Source organism: Bufo bufo, chromosome 2, assembly GCF_905171765.1.
Source record: "Bufo bufo chromosome 2, aBufBuf1.1, whole genome shotgun sequence".
NCBI lineage: Eukaryota > Metazoa > Chordata > Amphibia > Anura > Bufonidae > Bufo > Bufo bufo.
Window position 1 is genome coordinate 442071389 of NC_053390.1, and position 18112 is coordinate 442089500.

General features: G+C 43.4%; 1 protein-coding gene across 16 annotated transcripts in view; it reads right to left on the bottom strand.

Moving 5' to 3' along the window:
- The window catches only part of CELF5 (CUGBP Elav-like family member 5), a 137914-nt gene that overhangs the window by 60860 nt on the left and 58942 nt on the right, over nucleotides 1-18112 (bottom strand). For all 16 annotated transcript variants that reach the window (XM_040420390.1, XM_040420383.1, XM_040420379.1 and 13 more), the window contains exon 2: nucleotides 17702-17784. In XM_040420390.1, the coding sequence (XP_040276324.1) occupies nucleotides 17702-17784 (83 nt within the window). The remainder of the gene's footprint in view (nucleotides 1-17701; nucleotides 17785-18112) is intronic.

The following is an 18112-nucleotide window of genomic DNA, read 5'->3' on the forward strand; positions in this document are numbered from 1 at the left end:
ATGGGATAAATCTGTGGCATGCAAAACCGTGGCAATAAAGCGAAGGTCAGCTTCAGATTTCTCCCAAGGATTACATGGTGGACTTTTCCGCCATGTGAACATACCCTAACTGTAGTGAATTTCAATCTTCCTGAGCATAAAGAGTAGAGTTTGCATCATTTTGTTTTTCCCGAGAGAAAACACAGCCTCATATAGTGCTATGGGGGCATCCTAATGAGGTATCTGCCCATGACTGCCTTTTGAAAGTCCTGATAAGCTCCCATGACTTACCATTTCACTGAATAACATTATTTCTACAAAATTTGCTCTGTTATTTAAAAAAACACTATTTGAGAGAAATATATATATATATATATATATATATATATACATTTAAAGTAGGCTAATTTTCATGGACATCAGTGAACCACGTCTGGTAAAAAGGAAGCTTTAAAGGGTAACTGTCATGTTTTCATGAAAAAATCTATTTTAGCATATGTTACTGCTGCAGCAGCATTATGCATAAAGCAATCTTTAGTTTCTTCACATACCGCTGTTTTCCTTGAGTTTTTCCCTTAGTTACGGCGGTTTAAACATTTACAATATGAGGACATTCTCAAGATGGCTCCTCTGACAGTTCTCTGAGGCCAAAACTGCTTTCCCACACTTCCCATACACACTTGGTGTAGCCAGCAGCTCCCTGCCAGCCAATCAGATTGGATTACTGAGAGACACGCCTCCTCACTCTGAAGCCTAATGCAGGCATGCAGTGTGAAGGACCGCCCCTCTGTCTTCTGTTTATACTAAAAGGAAGACAGACAAGTCATAGCAACTGTCTTTTAAGGGAGCAGTGGAAAGGGACAGGGGACATTAATGAAAGCTGGTATTATAAGGTAATTACAGATTTTTTTACAATCATTGACAGACTAACTCAGGTATACATGCCTAGCTCTAATAAACTAGCAAATAAAAATAAATATGACAGTTACCCTATAACATAGAGATATAGATGGAGATAGCTATCCTCTGCCATTCTTCACAATGTTCTTGACACCTGAATGGTAACCATGTCCCAGACAGCATGTTTTGGAATGTCTCCATGGCTTTGGATGAGTATTTAGGCATAGTTCCGTGGTCAGAAGAAGCCTGCTAGTTAAATGCTGGTCACACCAAATAAAGCTTCTATGGTACATTAAATACTGTTCTGTGATGTCTGAATTAAAGACATGTTTAAGTTGGCCTCTGTTTTTATAATGCTTTCCGTTTTTTTATCTTGTGCCAAGAAAGGTTTTGAATTACCGTACTGCAAACAGTGATAAGACATAAGCACCTTACTGACATGGCAAGACATAAAATCTGCCTCAGGGTTCTCCTACTCTCTGCTGCGCTCTTCCTTGAAACACAAACTAGATTCCATCCAATTCCCAACCACTTCCTTTTCTGTAGACTGATCTTTCTCGCGCTTTCTCCCTCTGTCATGTTGTTTGAGGAGAAAATCCCAGTTCTAAAGGAGGATAATGGCGTAGGATGTAGGATGACTGCTGAGATGTGCTTCATTATGCTTCCATTTGATGCGTCCGCTCTAATTTGATGCCCTCAGGTTGCCCCAAAGCAGGTCATGTGGTTTAGCAAACTTGACTCACCCCTTAGTTTCCATGGAAACACTGTACTAAATACTGCTAGGTTTCATTTGGTGGCAATGGGTTAAAAGAGTTGTGACTTTTCGTCTATCTTGTTGAACAGATCCAGACATTTATCTGTAAGAATATATAGTGAAATGCCTCACTGCTCCTTGTAATTGGTTGGATATGCTATAAAACGACTATAATGAAAGAAGTAGGAATGTAGTTGGGCTACAAAGGCTACGTACAAGGTTTAGGAGCAGATTCTGCTCCTCAACCCTCATGAAATACGCTAGCATGTCTTCTCTGATGCATGTATATGGGTTTTTTGCAAGCCCATTCACGTGGTTTCCAAAACGTGGGCAGATTATTGTCACTGCAGCGGAAATAATGAGCATTTGTAAGAACCCAAGAATTAGCCACACACACACGTTATTTACTCATGCAAACACATCTACTGCACATCCAGAGAAGAAACCTCAACGTCAGCACAGAAGCTGCGGATCCTCCCATAAACACACGTCAAATTTACCATAAGGAAATTTGTGACTTGTGAACTTTACCTAACTCTTCACAGAACAGACATCAGCAACTGAGTATGTTCTTCAGTGTAAGATCTACTGTAAAATGGTATTGATAAATTCTTCCATCCAGCTAATAGAGGAGGTTCCCAAGCAGAAGATCTAGAATGTACGTATTCCCCAACTGTAGTCTAGTTGAGACAATTTCTTTGAGCCTACCACTAGGAACTCACTAAACGATTTATGGCTAATGTGTAGGAAACTGCTTTGGGTGCGATAACACAACGGATTTTTACAGTGTCATAATCCGCCACATATCACACAGCAGAAAGCTCTGTGGCTTCTGCCATGGGTTTTTATTTTGAATGCTGGAGTCCCGCTCTTGCTTTAGCTCCACTGAATGGAGCTACAGCGCAGGCAGACTCCCTCCATGGATTTCCAAGGTGTCCAAACAGTAACCGTGCCAAGAATGGATATTTTTGGTGCAGTCTAGAAAACTGTATGTGAAAAATCCACGGCTGCATCAATGACGGCATGGCCTCCCACAAAGAAAGCAATGGGAGGCGGTTTCAGCGTAGATCCATTGCAGGTTTTTGGAACCGAATCCGCTCTGAAACACATGCCAAAAATCATGTGAACATACCCTTTTGTTTGCAGACATGTCCTACGTGGAAATATAAAATCCTCTTATTTGCCCATGAGGAACAAGCTGCAAATTGTTACTCTCTTTATAGTCCATTGCTAAAGAGGAATCGGGAAAAACGAATGTTAGTGTGGGAAATTTCTGCAATACTAGCTATGCTACGCTGTTTTTTTAATCCAATGTTCTTGGATGCCTTGTAGTAATATTGATTACACTATATACAGTGGGTGAACCTTACTGAGAGCCTGTGCATAAAAAGCTGAAATGGAGAAGTATGCGTGGACAGCATCCACGCGATCTTGATGGGTCAGTGACCTTAATCTGGTGAATTGAGAGGCCACCATGACCAGAAATCACTGTCTTCTGCTTGCTCTGCTGCTGAGGAATTACATGTCTGATCACTATTAGGGACCATTCAGACGGCCGTATGAATGGGTCCGCACTCTTCCCGCAATTTTGCGGAAAAGTTGCGGACCCATCCAATTCAATGGGGCCGCAAAAGATATGGACAGCACACCGTGTGCTGTCAACATCCGTGGTTCTGTTCCGCAGCGCCGCAGTAAGGATAGAGCATGTCCTATTCTTGTCTACAATCAAGGACAAGAATAGGAATTTTCTATTTTGGTTGCGGCCATGTGCGGTACGCAAATTGCAGAAAGCTCGCGGCCGGTATCCGTATCTTAGTAATGTGGCATGGCTTAATCTTTTTGTCCTACTACAGTCAGGGCACAGCAAGGAGTCTTCTGCTGCAGCCGCTTGTCTTACAGCCATGGACAGGACAGTGATGAGGAGGAGGAGGGGGATGTGGCAGACACACTGAGGGGAATCGCATTAGTGAATATATGTTTTATAAATATTTTAGTGATAAGATTTCTTATAATATTTACACCAACCGGTTATGCTGTCAAAAGCTCTTATATGTTCTAAGATTATATAGTCCAATTAAAGGCATAACCATAGTAAACACTGAATTTTAAAGGGGTTGTCCAAACCTCAAAGCAATTTTACTTATGCCCCTTAAAGTGCTTAGCATTTAAAGAAAAGCATAATACTTAAAGGGGTTATCTGGAACTAAAAAATGTCCCCCATATGCCCAGGCCCCTCACCTTGAATCTACTTACCTTGCTCCCTGTGCTGCTCCTGGTCCCTGCACCACAGCAGATCGTGTGCGGATGAAAACATCCGGTGTATGGGGGTAACAGCCAATGGCAGGCAGTGACGGGGAGGAGCCTCCAGCGCAGGGAGCGAGGAGCCAGGTAAGTAGATTCAGTGTGAGGGGCCTGGGCATATGGGGGACATTTTTTAGTCTCGGATAACCCCTTTAAATCCACCAGTGGTTCCCTGTGGACCAGAAGTAGGACGTGGCTTTTTTTTTATTTATGCCAAGCAGTTTGGGGGCTTATGTAAAGTTGCTCTGGGGGTGGGACAGCCCTATTTAAGGAACCTGTCGCTACATGAATGCTCATCTCTATAACCAATTAGCTGCCTACAATAAAACCATAGCAAATCCTCAGCTGTGAACAGTATTAGGCTTCCACAAATTTTCCATCTCTGGTTATGTAAACAAGTATGCTCCTATTCATTGACAGCAAACAGAAATCTTGAACATGGTGAGGAAGCACAAAGTAGATTATGAAAGTGTCTAATTCACAATTACAAATTATGAGTGAATGCAGCAAAAAAAACAAAAAAAAAAAAAAAAGCTTTGAGTTGAGAAAAAAACCTTTAAGGTTAATAAATCATCAACCCATAAGATATTGCTAAAACCACTGCTGATTCTGTAAAGCAGTATTATACATTGTTTCAGCGATACAAAATGTTGACAATAGGGAAGGAGGTCAAAGAGCACAATTTTTGTAAGGATAATTAAAAGTTACAGTGCAGCATGCGCTCTTAAACTCAACCTTACAACAGCTTCATAAAATAAAACCAAATGAAAAAATAATGAATATATTAGTGCATCCTCATAGCATGAATAAGGGCTCTTTCACACCTGCGTTCTTGTCTTCCGGCATAGAGTTCCGTCGTCGGGACTCTATGCCGGAAGAATACTGATCAGGATTATCCTAATGCATTCTGAATGGAGAGTAATCCGTTCAGGATGCATCAGGATGTCTTCAGTTCCGGTACGGAACGTTTTTTGGCCGGAGAAAATACCGCAGCATGCTGCGCTTTTTGCTCCGGCCAAAAATCCTGAAGACTTGCCGCAATGCCGGATCCGGGATCAATGCCCATTGAAAGGCATTGATCCGGATCCGGCCTTAAGCTAAACGTCGTTTCGGCGCATTGCCGGACCCGACGTTTAGCTTTTTCTGAATAGTTACCATGGCTACCGGGACGCTAAAGTCCTGACAGCCATGGTAAGTGTAGCGGGGAGCAGGGGAGCAGCATACTTACCGTCCGTGCGGCTCCCCGGGCGCTCCAGAGTGACGTCAGGGCGCCCCAAGCGCATGGATCACGTGATCACATGGATCACGTCATCCATGCGCATGGGGCGCTCTGACGTCATTCTGGAGCGCCCGGGGAGCCGCACGGACTGTAAGTATACCGCTCCCCCGCTCCCCGCTCCTACTATGGCAACCAGGACTTTAATAGCATCCTGGGTGCCATAGTAACACTGAAAGCATTTGGAAGACGGTTCCGTCTTCAAATGCTTTCAGTACACTTGCGTTGTTACGGATCCGGCAGGCACCTCCGGCAACGGAAGTGCATGCCGGATCCCAACAACGCAAGTGTGAAAGAGGCCTAAGAAATGCTAATTACAGTGATGAAGAGAAAACAGTAATTATAGGTCAATACATATTGCTTAGTATGGGACACATGATTTGGTCAAATATTGGCCTGTGATAGTCACCCAGAGCCGAGACCATGACACAAGTACCGTATTTTTCGCTTTATAAGACGCACCCAGGTTTAGGCAACAGAAAATTAGAAAAATAACTTTAGGGTGTACCGTGTGTGGGGAGGAAATAGTTTTGGTCAGCTCCTGTTACCCTTAGGGTACTTTCACACTAGCGTTAAAGTTTTCCGGTATTGAGTTCCATCATTGTCCCCATTCATTGTCAATAGGGACAAAACTGAACTGAACAGAACGGAGTGCTCCAAAATGTATTCTGTTCCGTTTAGTTGTGTTCCCAGACCGGAGAGCAAACCGCAACATGTAGTATTTTGCTTTCCGTCCTGAGAAAAACGAAAAAACTGATCCGTCATGACCCCCAATGCAAGTCAATGGGGACTTGCCACAATCTGCCACAATAGAAAACGGATCTGTCCTCCATTGACTTTCAATGGGGTTCATGACGGATCCATCTTGGCAATATTAAAGGGAACCTGTCACCTCCAAAACACATTTTAAACCGACATCATTTATTTACAGTAGCCCCCAGTGTGTTCCTAATCATGTTTTTCATTCCTCCACTGGTTGTTGTATACTTAATAAAAATGCTGTTTTAATCTGTGTTTTCGCTCTCCTCAGAGTCAGTTTGAAGTCAAGGGGGCAGCGGCCTCCTTGCTACAAGTCAAGCTAAGCCCGCCCCTTACCCGTCCTCCCTTCACTGTGATTGACATCCTGCTGTGAGGCTGGGATCGTGCAAGTCTCGCGCATGCGCGGTGCCCTCCTTGTCACTGCGCGATCCCATCTCCGCTTTCCTCTCTCTGCGCATGCGCCGGGCACGTGCATGATGGAAATGCCCGGCGCATGCGCAGGAGAGGAAAGCGGCCGGCTGAGTGCCGGAGCAGGAGACGGGATCGCGCAGTGACAAGGAGCACACCGCGCATGCGCGAGACTTGCACGATCCCAGCCTCACAGCAGGATGTCAATCACAGTGAAGGGAGGACGGGTAAGGGGCGGGCTTAGCTTGACTTGTAGCAAGGAGGCTGCTGCCCCCTTGACTTCAAACTGACTCTGAGGATAGCGAAAACACAGATTAAAACAGCGTTTTTATAAAGTATACAACAACCAGTGGAGGAATGAAAAACATGATTAGGAACACACTGGGGGCTACTGTAAGATAATGATCTCGGTTTAAAATGTGTTTTGGAGGTGACAGGTTCCCTTTAAAGATAATACAATCGGATCCGTTCATAACGGATGCAGATGGCTGTATTATCAGTAATGGAAGTGTTTTTGCTGGACCCTGCCGGATCCAGCAGAAATGCTAGTGTGAAAGTCTTAGCGTGTCATCTGATGACCATTGTAACAACCAGCAATGGTGCATGTGGTCACCTGCATGTGGTACCTATCCAAATAAATGTGTCTCCTGTCATTGCTCTGTTGTGCCATGCCATGCTTCTTGTTCTGCTAGATTATTTTTAAGTATTTGTCTGCGACAAATACACAGATACTGCCTGCTACACACATACAGCTTGACTACACCCATACAGCTCTGCTACACCCATATACACACATACAGTTCTGTTACACACACACACACACACACACACACACACACTTATATTTTATAAAACCTCACATTTTGTTGCACTAGTGCCCACTTTATAGGTTTCTTGCTCTGGTCCCTCTCATTAATGACATCATTAAAGGTCTTTAAGCTGTACTTGGAGTTTTCATTTCCTTTCACTACAGCTGTAGGACCTTCCTCCGCAGGGAGAGAGAAGTGTGTTCAGATGCAGAGCTTTCTCACTGATCGGGCAGAGTGCTGAATGTGCGCGATGCTGGATCATTGTGTAAGCAGTCGGGGGGTCTGGCCATGCTGGATTTCCCTGACTGCCATTTATCAGATGCAAACACTTTTTATCAAGATTTTTTCTTGATTAAAAGTGCCTCTTTCAAAGCGAAAAATACGGTAATCTTAAAAGGGTATTCCAGTCTGTATCAACATTAAAATATTCACTTATGAAGTTAGCTGGAATTTTTTAATGTGTTTCTTTTACTTTTATTGTTCTTATCTTTCGTTCTGGGCTGTGGTCACATGTCCATGCAGCTCTTTCTTATTTCTAGTAATGTTATGTCCATGGGCAGCAACAGAGGCAGTGATAAGGTAGTGCTTATGTAACTAGCCGGGTAGGAGGAGCTATAAACTAGCTGGACGTTGTTAGGGGCGGTGCTGGAGCTGTGGCGGAGAAAGGAGAAGTGCATCATGGGTTTGGTTGGATACAGTAATAGGAAGTGCTACATACAGAATGGAAATCAGAGAGATTTAGTTTACATGGAGAAAACGGGTTCCAAACTGAAAATGAATGAGGAAGACGTACATGAGGTAAGCAACTACATGAGCATATTTCTTAAAAAACATTTTAATCCCGGAAAACCCCTTTAACCCCTTAGTGACCACCAATATACCCTTTTACAGCAGTTACTAAGAGGCCTTTGGCGCTGGGCCGCTGCCTTTTTATGGTGGCCTTTTCTAGGTGCTGCACAGGTCTCCTGTATGGCAGAGAGTAGTGGCTCAGCATGAAAGCCAGGCTCCTTCTGTAATGGCTCAAACTAGCAGAAGTGCCGATCTGGGCCATTTAACCCCTTAGATGCCGCAGTCAATAGCAACAGTGGCATCTAAGTAGTTTAGAGGGAGGGCACTCTCTCTGTCTCCCATCAGTAACCCGTGAATGAGAATGCAGGGTGTCAATATCTTGATGCCTCTCTGGCGCAGCCTGCTGGTGACTGTCAGTATAGCACTGACAGTACAATACCATTCACTGCATAATCAGTATAGGATATCATAGAAGTGATCAAAAGATTGCCTGTTAAAGTCTCCTTCCGGGACAAGTAAGTGGTTAAAATAAGTTTAAAAAGTTTTATTAAATAAAAAAAATTCCAAGAAAAGAAATAACGTTTTCACTGGAAAAATGAAAAAAAAGCGATCAAACCTGCTATGGACCTCAAAATGAAGCCCTCACGCTCTGTAGAACGAAAAATAAAAAAGCTATGAGTCTTGGGATGCAGTGATGCAAAAAAAAGTATTTAAATAGGGTTTTATAGTGCAAAAGTCATAAAATGTAAACAAAACAAAAAGAAAAAAGAAAAAAAAGAATTAATACTGAAACATGATTGTAGCAAAATATATAACATAAAAACCACAGTTTTTCCCCATCCGATCAAAAAAGAGTTAGTAAAAATGATTCAGTAAGTTATCTTAACCCCCAAATGGTGCCATTAAAAACTACAACTTGCCCAGAAAAAACAACTAAATTGATGGAAAAATAAAAAACTTAGCTTCGTCATTAAAGTCCAAAACAGGCTTTAATAACCAACCTTACTTGTAAGGAGCTTCCAAACACAAAAGCTGGACTGGAAATGATAAATTCATACCAAAATTCAGCACTCTGGATAGGGCCCTACAGAAACAGACGGTGCCACTATTTCCTTTCACTGAAATGACTTTTGACTTCATAAAGGTGGCTAAGAACATTGGATTTCAGTCAGCATATCATGTTGGTTTGATGCTGGGGAACTATATCCTGTGCAGTAAATTTCATCTGCTCAATCCCACTGCTTTGCTCTGAGAAGTTCTGACAAGCTGAATGTGCAGGTTAACAGATAAGCTAAGCTACAGCCGGCTACATATACTGTATTTAATAGATGTCAGCTGGACAATCGTTCCGTCAACAGCTATTTCTCCCAATTCTCCCACACACACACACACGTTTGGTTCGGCCAAATGTGTATTCAATGGAGAGAGAGGAGAAAACCGCTGCTAGACACTTCTGGTGGCAGCTTATCTCCTATAAAAACAAAAGGATCAGATGATATCACTTTGCCCCACATCATCTGTTGGATGAAAGTCAGCAGTTCCCCATACACATTAGACTGTTGGCTGGTTGATTCTCAACAGGTTTGGCCAATAATACACTATAGATTAATGTGTATGGGGCCATAAGGGGTTGTGTTGTAACACCCCAGAGTGGTGTTACCACTTCTGCACCTTGCTACTATCTTTTATGGTCTAACCTGTATGTCACCTATATATTTATTTCCAGGTCCCTCAACACTGTGCATTTATAAAAATGTTATGTAACTGTTCATGTAATGTGCCCAGCAGGTGGCAGCAAATATGGCAGAGCTATGGTTAGATAGAATGGAACTCACCATTCCCCCCCCCCCCCCCCCCCCCCCCCCCCCCCCCCATTGGTCAGAAGTGGGCCAGTCCTGCTTGCTACCAGAAGGAGGTGGGGCAGTTCTGGCTTGTGCTGGTTGAGACTCCATGTTGGAGCTGCCAGGATTCTAACCTATTCCTTGGCTGAAGATAAGTCTGACTAAAAGGTGAAGTGCAGCATAAAGAAGAAGCCAAATTACAAAGTCATCTTGTCAGTACAGCAGTGTGAAAGAAGGATAGAGCAGAGTTGAGTTTGCCTGCCAGTTTAATGCTAAAGCCTGCTGGAACCAAGACCAAGCCTGTAAACTGTTTGAAGAAACGTTTATTCAAAGTAAAACTGCCATTGAACTTCATCTGAAGGTCAGGACTTAAGTTATTCTTTCCAATCCCTCAATTATTCCCCCTATTTATTGCTTCGGAGCCAAAGCCTGGGGTCCAGCCATATCCATGTAGGAGCACTGTGACGCATGAAGAAACAGATAGGCCACACTATACCACTCGGCATTCCTCCTACACCTGGGTCGCGTCAGAGGAGGGCCCTGGGGGGAGGCGCCTGTTGTAGTGTCACTTCAGCATTTGTGGCATTTATCATGTACAGAAAGTTAATACAAGGCACTTACTAATGTATTGTGATTGTCCATATTGCTTCCTTTGTTGGTTGGATTCATTTTTCCATCACATTATACACTGCTTGTTTCCATGGTTGCGACCACCATGCAATCCAGCAACAGTGGTCGTGCTTGCACATTATAGGAAAAAGCACCGCCTCTCTGGTAGCAGGGACTGCGGGAGTGCGCATAGGCTGGTGATTTTTCCTATAGTGTGCAGGCACGGCCACCACTGCTGGATTGCAAGGTGGTCATAACCCCTGGATACGAGCAGTGCATAATGTGATGGAAAAATGAATCCAGCCAGCAAAAAAAGCAATATGGACAATAACTATACATTAGTAAGTGCCTTGTATTAACTTCTTCTACATGATAAATGCCAATTGCTGAAGTGACACAACCCCTTAAGGCTCACTACACAAATTAAATAGATGTCTCTGATGTTGCCTGACCAGGAAGACAGAAAAAAGACCCTGCCAGACATGCCCCCAGAAAAAAAAGAAATGTTATGAAAGGAGAGTCAGGAGGCCCCTATATACAGTACATAGATCGTCTGCCAGCTTTCTTTGATGGCCAGCCTAAAAGTTGTCTCTTGCATATGGCTGACTTAAAAACATTTGTCATCAACAGTTCACACTTCAGGTGGATATACACTCAATAATGGCAATTTGACAAAACGCTAAAATGATTTCTTCAGACAAAGCCAAAGCAACACCATAATATACACTTTTGGAAATACAAGGTAGTGATACTTCCTACTACAAAAATCATTTAAAGGGGTTTTCTCACCTCAGGCAATGGGGAGATATCGCTAGGATATGCCACCATTGTCTGATCTTTAGAATGGAGCCCACAAAGTGAAGGAGGGCACACTGTGCATGCGAGGCCGCCTTCCATTCATTCCTATGTGAGCACCGAAAATAGCCAAACGCTGGCTTGGCTATTTCCATCAGCCCCATAGAAGCTAATTGAGCGGTGGCGGCGCATGCGTGGTGTGCTTCCCATTCATTTCAATGGGACTGCCGAAAATAGCTGAACAGTCGCTACCTATGAGACATTGGGGGCATATCCTAGTGATATACCCCCAATGTCTGAGGTGAGACAACTTCTTTAAATTGTGCATATTGTGGGAAATATTCTTTTCTTAACGCTTTTTAGAAGCATCCCTTGACAATCAGCTGATAACAAAGTGCCTAACTGCTGGGGCAATTAACTGTTGTCTGTGGGGCTCATGCACACGAACGTGACCAGTCTGGGAAACACGGTCTGTGTATTGGCTGTGATGATGTGAGTACACAACAATAGCCCCTTGATCGTATACAAACTGACTGCATCATAAATTATTATGATACATTCAGTTCAAGTCAGGGGAGCCGCGGTTGGCCCGGGAGATGTGGCCGATACAGGGAGCGCGTTTCCCAGCTCAATCGTGGTCATGTGCATGAGCCCTAGTGTTTCATTTCCCTGCAGCGCCACCACAGAAGAAATTATGCCTTGCACAGTGCCCATTTAAATCAATAGGTTGCCTGTATAATTTAGAACAGGTCCTCCAGGAAAATACACACGACCATTTGCCAGCCTGTCTGTCCACACCACAAAAAAGTAGTGCGTGCACTATGTTTTTCCGCTGCGGAAGCATGAACCAAAAAAACCACGGAAGCACTCCATAGTGCTTCCATGGGCTTCTGATCCGTGCCTCTGTTCCGCACCGTATCTCCTGGATTGCAGACCCATTCAAGTGAATGGGTCCGCATCTGTGTTAGGGTCCATTCACACGTCCGTTGTTTCTTTCCTGATCTGTTCCGTTTTTTGCTGAACAGATCTGGACCAGATCTGGACCCATTCATTTTCAATGGGTCCTGAAAAAAATCAGACATTGAGCTGTCCGTTTTTTTCCAGGACCCATTGAAAATGAATGGGTCCAGATCTAGTCCAGATCTGTTCAGCAAAAAACGGAACAGATCAGGAAAGAAATAACGGACGTGTGAATGGACCCTTACAGTGTGCACACGGATGGTGCCTGTATATTGCGGACCCGTTGTTTGTGGGCCGCAATATGGGCAACAGCCACGTTGAAATTGTGCTCAAAGTGTGCCATTTCTCTTGTCTATTATTAGCAATAGGAGTCTTCTTGCTGCTCTGTGTTCTTAGTATTTTGTTTGGGCAGTTGCTATGCGATTGCCTTGCATCTGAATCAGGTTATCACCTAGCTTTGCCTGGTTGATAAGAGTGAAGTTGTTGATGGTTGAGCCTATTTACATAGGTCTCACTCCATAATGGGTATTAGGTCTATTGTTTGCCATGTGCAGATTCTGTTATTGGGATCTTGTTCTAGTTTAGGATGTCTTCTGTATATTCTGGCATGTGTAGTTCCACAAAATTGAGTTTGTTCCTGTGTTTGGGATTGGTCGGTTGCTGTGCTGTGGTATTTATCTTTCTGAATTACTGTGCTGATTTCAGATAGGGTCAGTTCAGTTCTGCTCCATTTCTGTTCAATGTCATTCATCTGCTATCTACCTGTACCTACGTCTGTCATCCACTGTGTTCCTGGATTATCTCCTTCTTCTGCGACCCTCAGCATTTGGTCCTGTCATCCATCCACCTGTGAGTCTGTTTTCGAGTCTTGTTCCTGCCAGTATTGATATGTGCCTCAGTCATGTGTTTTTGGTGACTGTCCAGTTATTGTGCAATTTGGCCCTACTGTAAGTCCTAGGGGTATCTGAGTAACATATGCCACAGGACGTGGGAAAGAAAACGGCTACAGGTGAAGTCCAGTTCTGCAGTCTTGTGCACAACCCACGTCATTACAGATATGCCATAAAAGGAGGATCTGTTGTGGCCTGACTGCTGGAACCCCCACCAATCCCAAGAATATAGAGGCCAGTGAATAAGTGGCTATACATGGTATATTCATAAAAAGAAGATGCGGTCTGTAAAAGTCTACGGGGGTAAAACACCATTAGAGGCCTAGTTGTAGTCACATGCTGAGCCGCTATGACTGTATAAACATCATTCACATGATTGTAGGGGTGGGCACAAGATTCACTGATCACACATCATTGGTCTATCCTAATCAGAGGCAATGTGTATTCCCTTTAAGTTTAAACTTCAACATACACTACGTTTATATGGTGTAAATATGGATTCTGTAAGCATTTATTAGGCATCAAAAATGCCATACATTAATATTCTGTTTAATTAGCTAACAGTAATTAAAAGATCAAGAATCAAATCAGATCTTGGCTCGGTAGGTTTTGCTATAAAATATCATGCCTCTTAAAGATTTGTACCTACGAAACTGTCTGACGTGTTACATGTGCGCTTGGCAGCTGAAGGCATCTATGTTGGTCCCATGTTCATATGTGCCCACATTGCTGAGAAATATGATGTTTAAATATATGCAAATGAGCCTCTAGGAGCAACGGGGGCGTTGCTGTTACACCTAGAGGCTCTGCTCTCTCTGCATCTGCTGTGCCCACTTTCCGTACAAGGCCAGGCAGTGTAAACATCATAACGCCTACCTGGCCCTGTTAAAGAGCATTGGGCAGTTGCAGAGAGAGAGAGAGCAGAGATTCTAGGTGTAATGGCACCGCCCCCGTTGCTCCTAGAGGCTCATTTGCAAATATTAAAACTTTTTCTCAGCAGTGCGGGCACATATGAACATGGGACCGACACAGATGTCTTCAGCTGCCAAGCGCACGTGTAACGGTCAGCCAGTTTCATAGGTACAAATGTGCTGACAGATGCCCTTTAAAGAGGTTTTCCAGGACTTTGATACTAATGGCCTATGCTTGGGATATCCCAGCATCTCCAATGATGAACTAACTGCAAAGGCCGCAATACCAGGCACAGCAACTACAAAATGTACAGAACTGTGCCTGTTAAACAATGAAGGGAACATAAGATGCTATGGCAACTACAGTCTGCTGATCAGCAGGGGGGATGAACATCGAACCAGCACTGATCAGATGTTGATGGCCTTAATCTAAGGCCTCTTTCAGACGGGCATTGCGGGAAAATGTGCGGGTGCGTTGCGGGAACATGCACGATTTGTCCGCACGAGTGCAAAACATTGTAATGCGTTTTGCACTCGCGTGAGAAAAATCGCGCATGTTTGGTACCCAAACCCGAACTTCTTCACAGAAGTTCGGGCTTGGGATCGGTGTTCTGTAGATTGTATTATTTTCCCTTATAACATGGTTATAAGGGAAAATAATAGCATTCTGAATACAGAATGCATAGTAAAATAGCGCTGGAGGGGTTAAAAAAATAATAATAATAATTTAACTCACCTTAATCCATTTGATCGCGAAGCCGGCATCTCTTCTGACTTCTTTCTTTGCTGTGTACAGCAACAGGACCTGTGGTGACGTCACTCCGGTCATCACATGGTCCATCACATGATCCATCACCATGGTAAAAGATCATGTGATGGATCATGTGATGACCGGAGTGACATCACCACAGGTCCTGTTGCTGCACACAGCAAAGAAAGAAGTCAGAAGAGATGCCGGCTTCGCGATCAAGTGGATTAAGGTGAGTTAAATTATTTTTTATTTATTTTTAACCCCTCCAGCGCTATTTTACTATGCATTCTGTATTCAGAATGCTATTATTTTCCCTTATAACCATGTTATAAGGGAAAATAATAATGATCGGGTCTCCATTCCGATCGTTTCCTAGCAACCGTGTGTGAAAATCGCACCGCATCCGCACTTGCTTGCGGATGCTTGCGATTTTCACGCAACCCCATTCATTTCTATGGGGCCTGCGTTACGTGAAAAACGCACAAAGAGGAGCATGCTGCGATTTTCACGCAACGCACAAGTGATGCGTGAAAATCACCGCTCGTGTGCACAGCCCCATAGAAATGAATGGGTCAGGATTCAGTGCGGGTGCAATGCGTTCAACTCATGCATAGCATCCGCGCAGAATACTCGCCCGTGTGAAAGGGGCCTAAGGATAGGCCATATATATATTGAAGTACAGAAAAAAAAGTTTCAAATTGGTTGTTATTATAATAATCTCTGCTTTGCAAATGTTTATTCATCTGCGGTAACGACCGTAGTTTTTGTCCACATCTGATCTGCATTTTTTTGTGGACCCATTCACTTCAATGGGTCAGGAAAACATGCGGACAGCACACTGGGGCAGCACTCCTTGCGGACAAGGACAGGACAGTTCTATATAGGGCAAAACTTACTGTTCCGAAAAAATGCGGAACACACATGGTGCTTTGCGGAATGCAAAAACAGCAATGGCTGTGTGCATGAGTCCTTAGGTGGTATTCCTCAGTACCTGGATGTCTTCATTTGCAAACTGAATTGTCTCTCTTTGAAAGATCACACCTCAAAATAATTCCAATATTCTTTTCTCCAAATTGCTAACAGTGTCTAAAGCAGCAAAATCAACTGGTGGGCTGCAGTCCAAGACCTGCCTAACACCTAGGCAGGGCATGGTGCCTACATCCAGTTCCCAGACGAGTCCGGCAAGCAACCAAAAGGGAGAGTTCACATCACCGTTTCATTTTCTGTCCTTCCAATCCATCAGAAGAACAGAAAAAAAAAACCTGATACACAGGATCAGTCTTCTAACAGGATCCTGTTTTTTTTTTTTTTATCCAGAAGAATGGAAAACAAAACAGTGATGTGAACTCTCCCTAAGATATTCCAAATAAAATTTGTGAATGGTATGCCACCTGTTTCTTGTGGGGACTGGGACATCTGAAGCCATGGCCGCTGCCACTCTATGGCCTGCATAATATTGGCCATCATGCCTACATTTTTGATGTGGTTCTTATAGCAGGGATCTTCTGGGCGCACATTTGCCCTCTTGGATTCCCCAGTTAAAGACACAGGCTCTTTACTCTTTACCCTCTCTGCAGCTGGGATCCTCTGAAACTAGATGCATTAGCCAACCTGGATTCCCTACTTAGACGCACAAGTGTCCTAGCTCAGCCTACAAGCTATACCCTAGATGACATGCCCCAATAGGATTAAACATTTTTTGTACTTACCGCATCGCATGATCCTGGCGGTCCACTGGAGCTAATCCAAGGCTGGAGTCAATGGCTTTACAACTATATATCGCTTTCTGAAGTGTAGTGCTTGTCACAACCTTCATAGGTGAGTAGGATCACTATTCTTCATCTTCATTGTATAAAAGGCACTTCACATGAGGAACGGCCTCCTTCTACTCTTGTTTTACATATACCCATATCTTGCTACCCTCACCTACAGACATGGTAACTGTGAGCTGTGTAAGACAATAAGGTTACCCAGAGACCTGCTGCCTGACTCGCCATCATTGGCCAGTTCACTGCTCTTACCAGTTCTCTGCTACCACCAGCTCTCAAACCAAAAACTGGGTCTTAAATAGCTTAAGAACTGGTGTATTTGAGGAGGGCAGAATACAGTTGTGATTGGCACACAAGGCCAGCGTTAGGATGTTGTGTATTGTGGTCCCTAAATTAATTTTAGTTGTTTTTTTTCTGGAGTTTGAACCTCATGGATTTTCCTCTGCATCTAAAGGCTCATGCACATGACTGTATGACCAAAAAATACGGATGACGTCCGTGTGCATTCCGTATTTTGCAGAACGGAACAGCTGGCCCCTAATAGAACAGTACTATCCTTGTCCATAATGCGTCAATAGTAGGACATGTTCTATTTTTTGCAGAACGGACATACGGAAGCGGAATGCACACAGAGTAACTTCCGCTTTCTGCGGACCCACTGAAATGAATGGTCCGCAAATAAAACGGAACGGACACGGAAAGAAAATACGTTCATGTGCAAGAAGTTGATTTATGAGAAATTCTGTGCCCTTATAAACCACCGAAACAAATGGATTTGCAAATGAATGCCTTAATCAAGCTTGATATAGAATAACATTTTATACTCATCCATTATGATTCTCCACCATTACCAATGGTGAACATCCATTATTCAAAAAAATATAAATTAAATTGTGCAATGTGTACGCACTGCATATTTTCTCCTGAAACTGCGCCGACTCAGACTCAGTTCCCAGCATATATCACTTTCTTCTTATGACATGCTCGGCTGAACACCTTAATGTTTATAAAATGTTCTGTTCACATGAAATCTTTGATTGATAGCCCATCATTCTATAGATTGCTACAGCAACACAGTCATTATGCTAATGATACAGAAGGCTGCCATGCAGTTGGATGTAATTTAAGCCCATTCTGTCACTGACATTGACCCTAACCCTAAACCTCCAACCAAGATCAGTCTATGTAATGTCCACTCACCCCAGGAAGAGTCTTCTGCTCGTGCAGGGCCGTTTGTGCTTTTATGGCTGAGTCTCTGGCACAGTATGTGAGGAAGGCACAGCCTGAGGATGGAATGAGAGCGAGACATTTATTATTTCATGTACAGGGTAATATCTGTATATTATCATACAAGCAAGAAGTCACTAGACTTCTATAACGAAGGAAGGCAGGGCATGATTTGGTTATGTTATACAGTAGGACCAACAATAACTATATACAGTATATTTTCCTTTTAGATGTATTTTTAATTTTAATCTTTATAGCGTATAAACTAGTATGATTAGCTCCCCATTCTGGGAAAAAGAGGCTAGCTCAATAAATTGCATTCCTTGTTCTGCCCCTAGGCAAAAGAAAATATTATATATCAATAGGAGACCCTTTTCCAGTGCC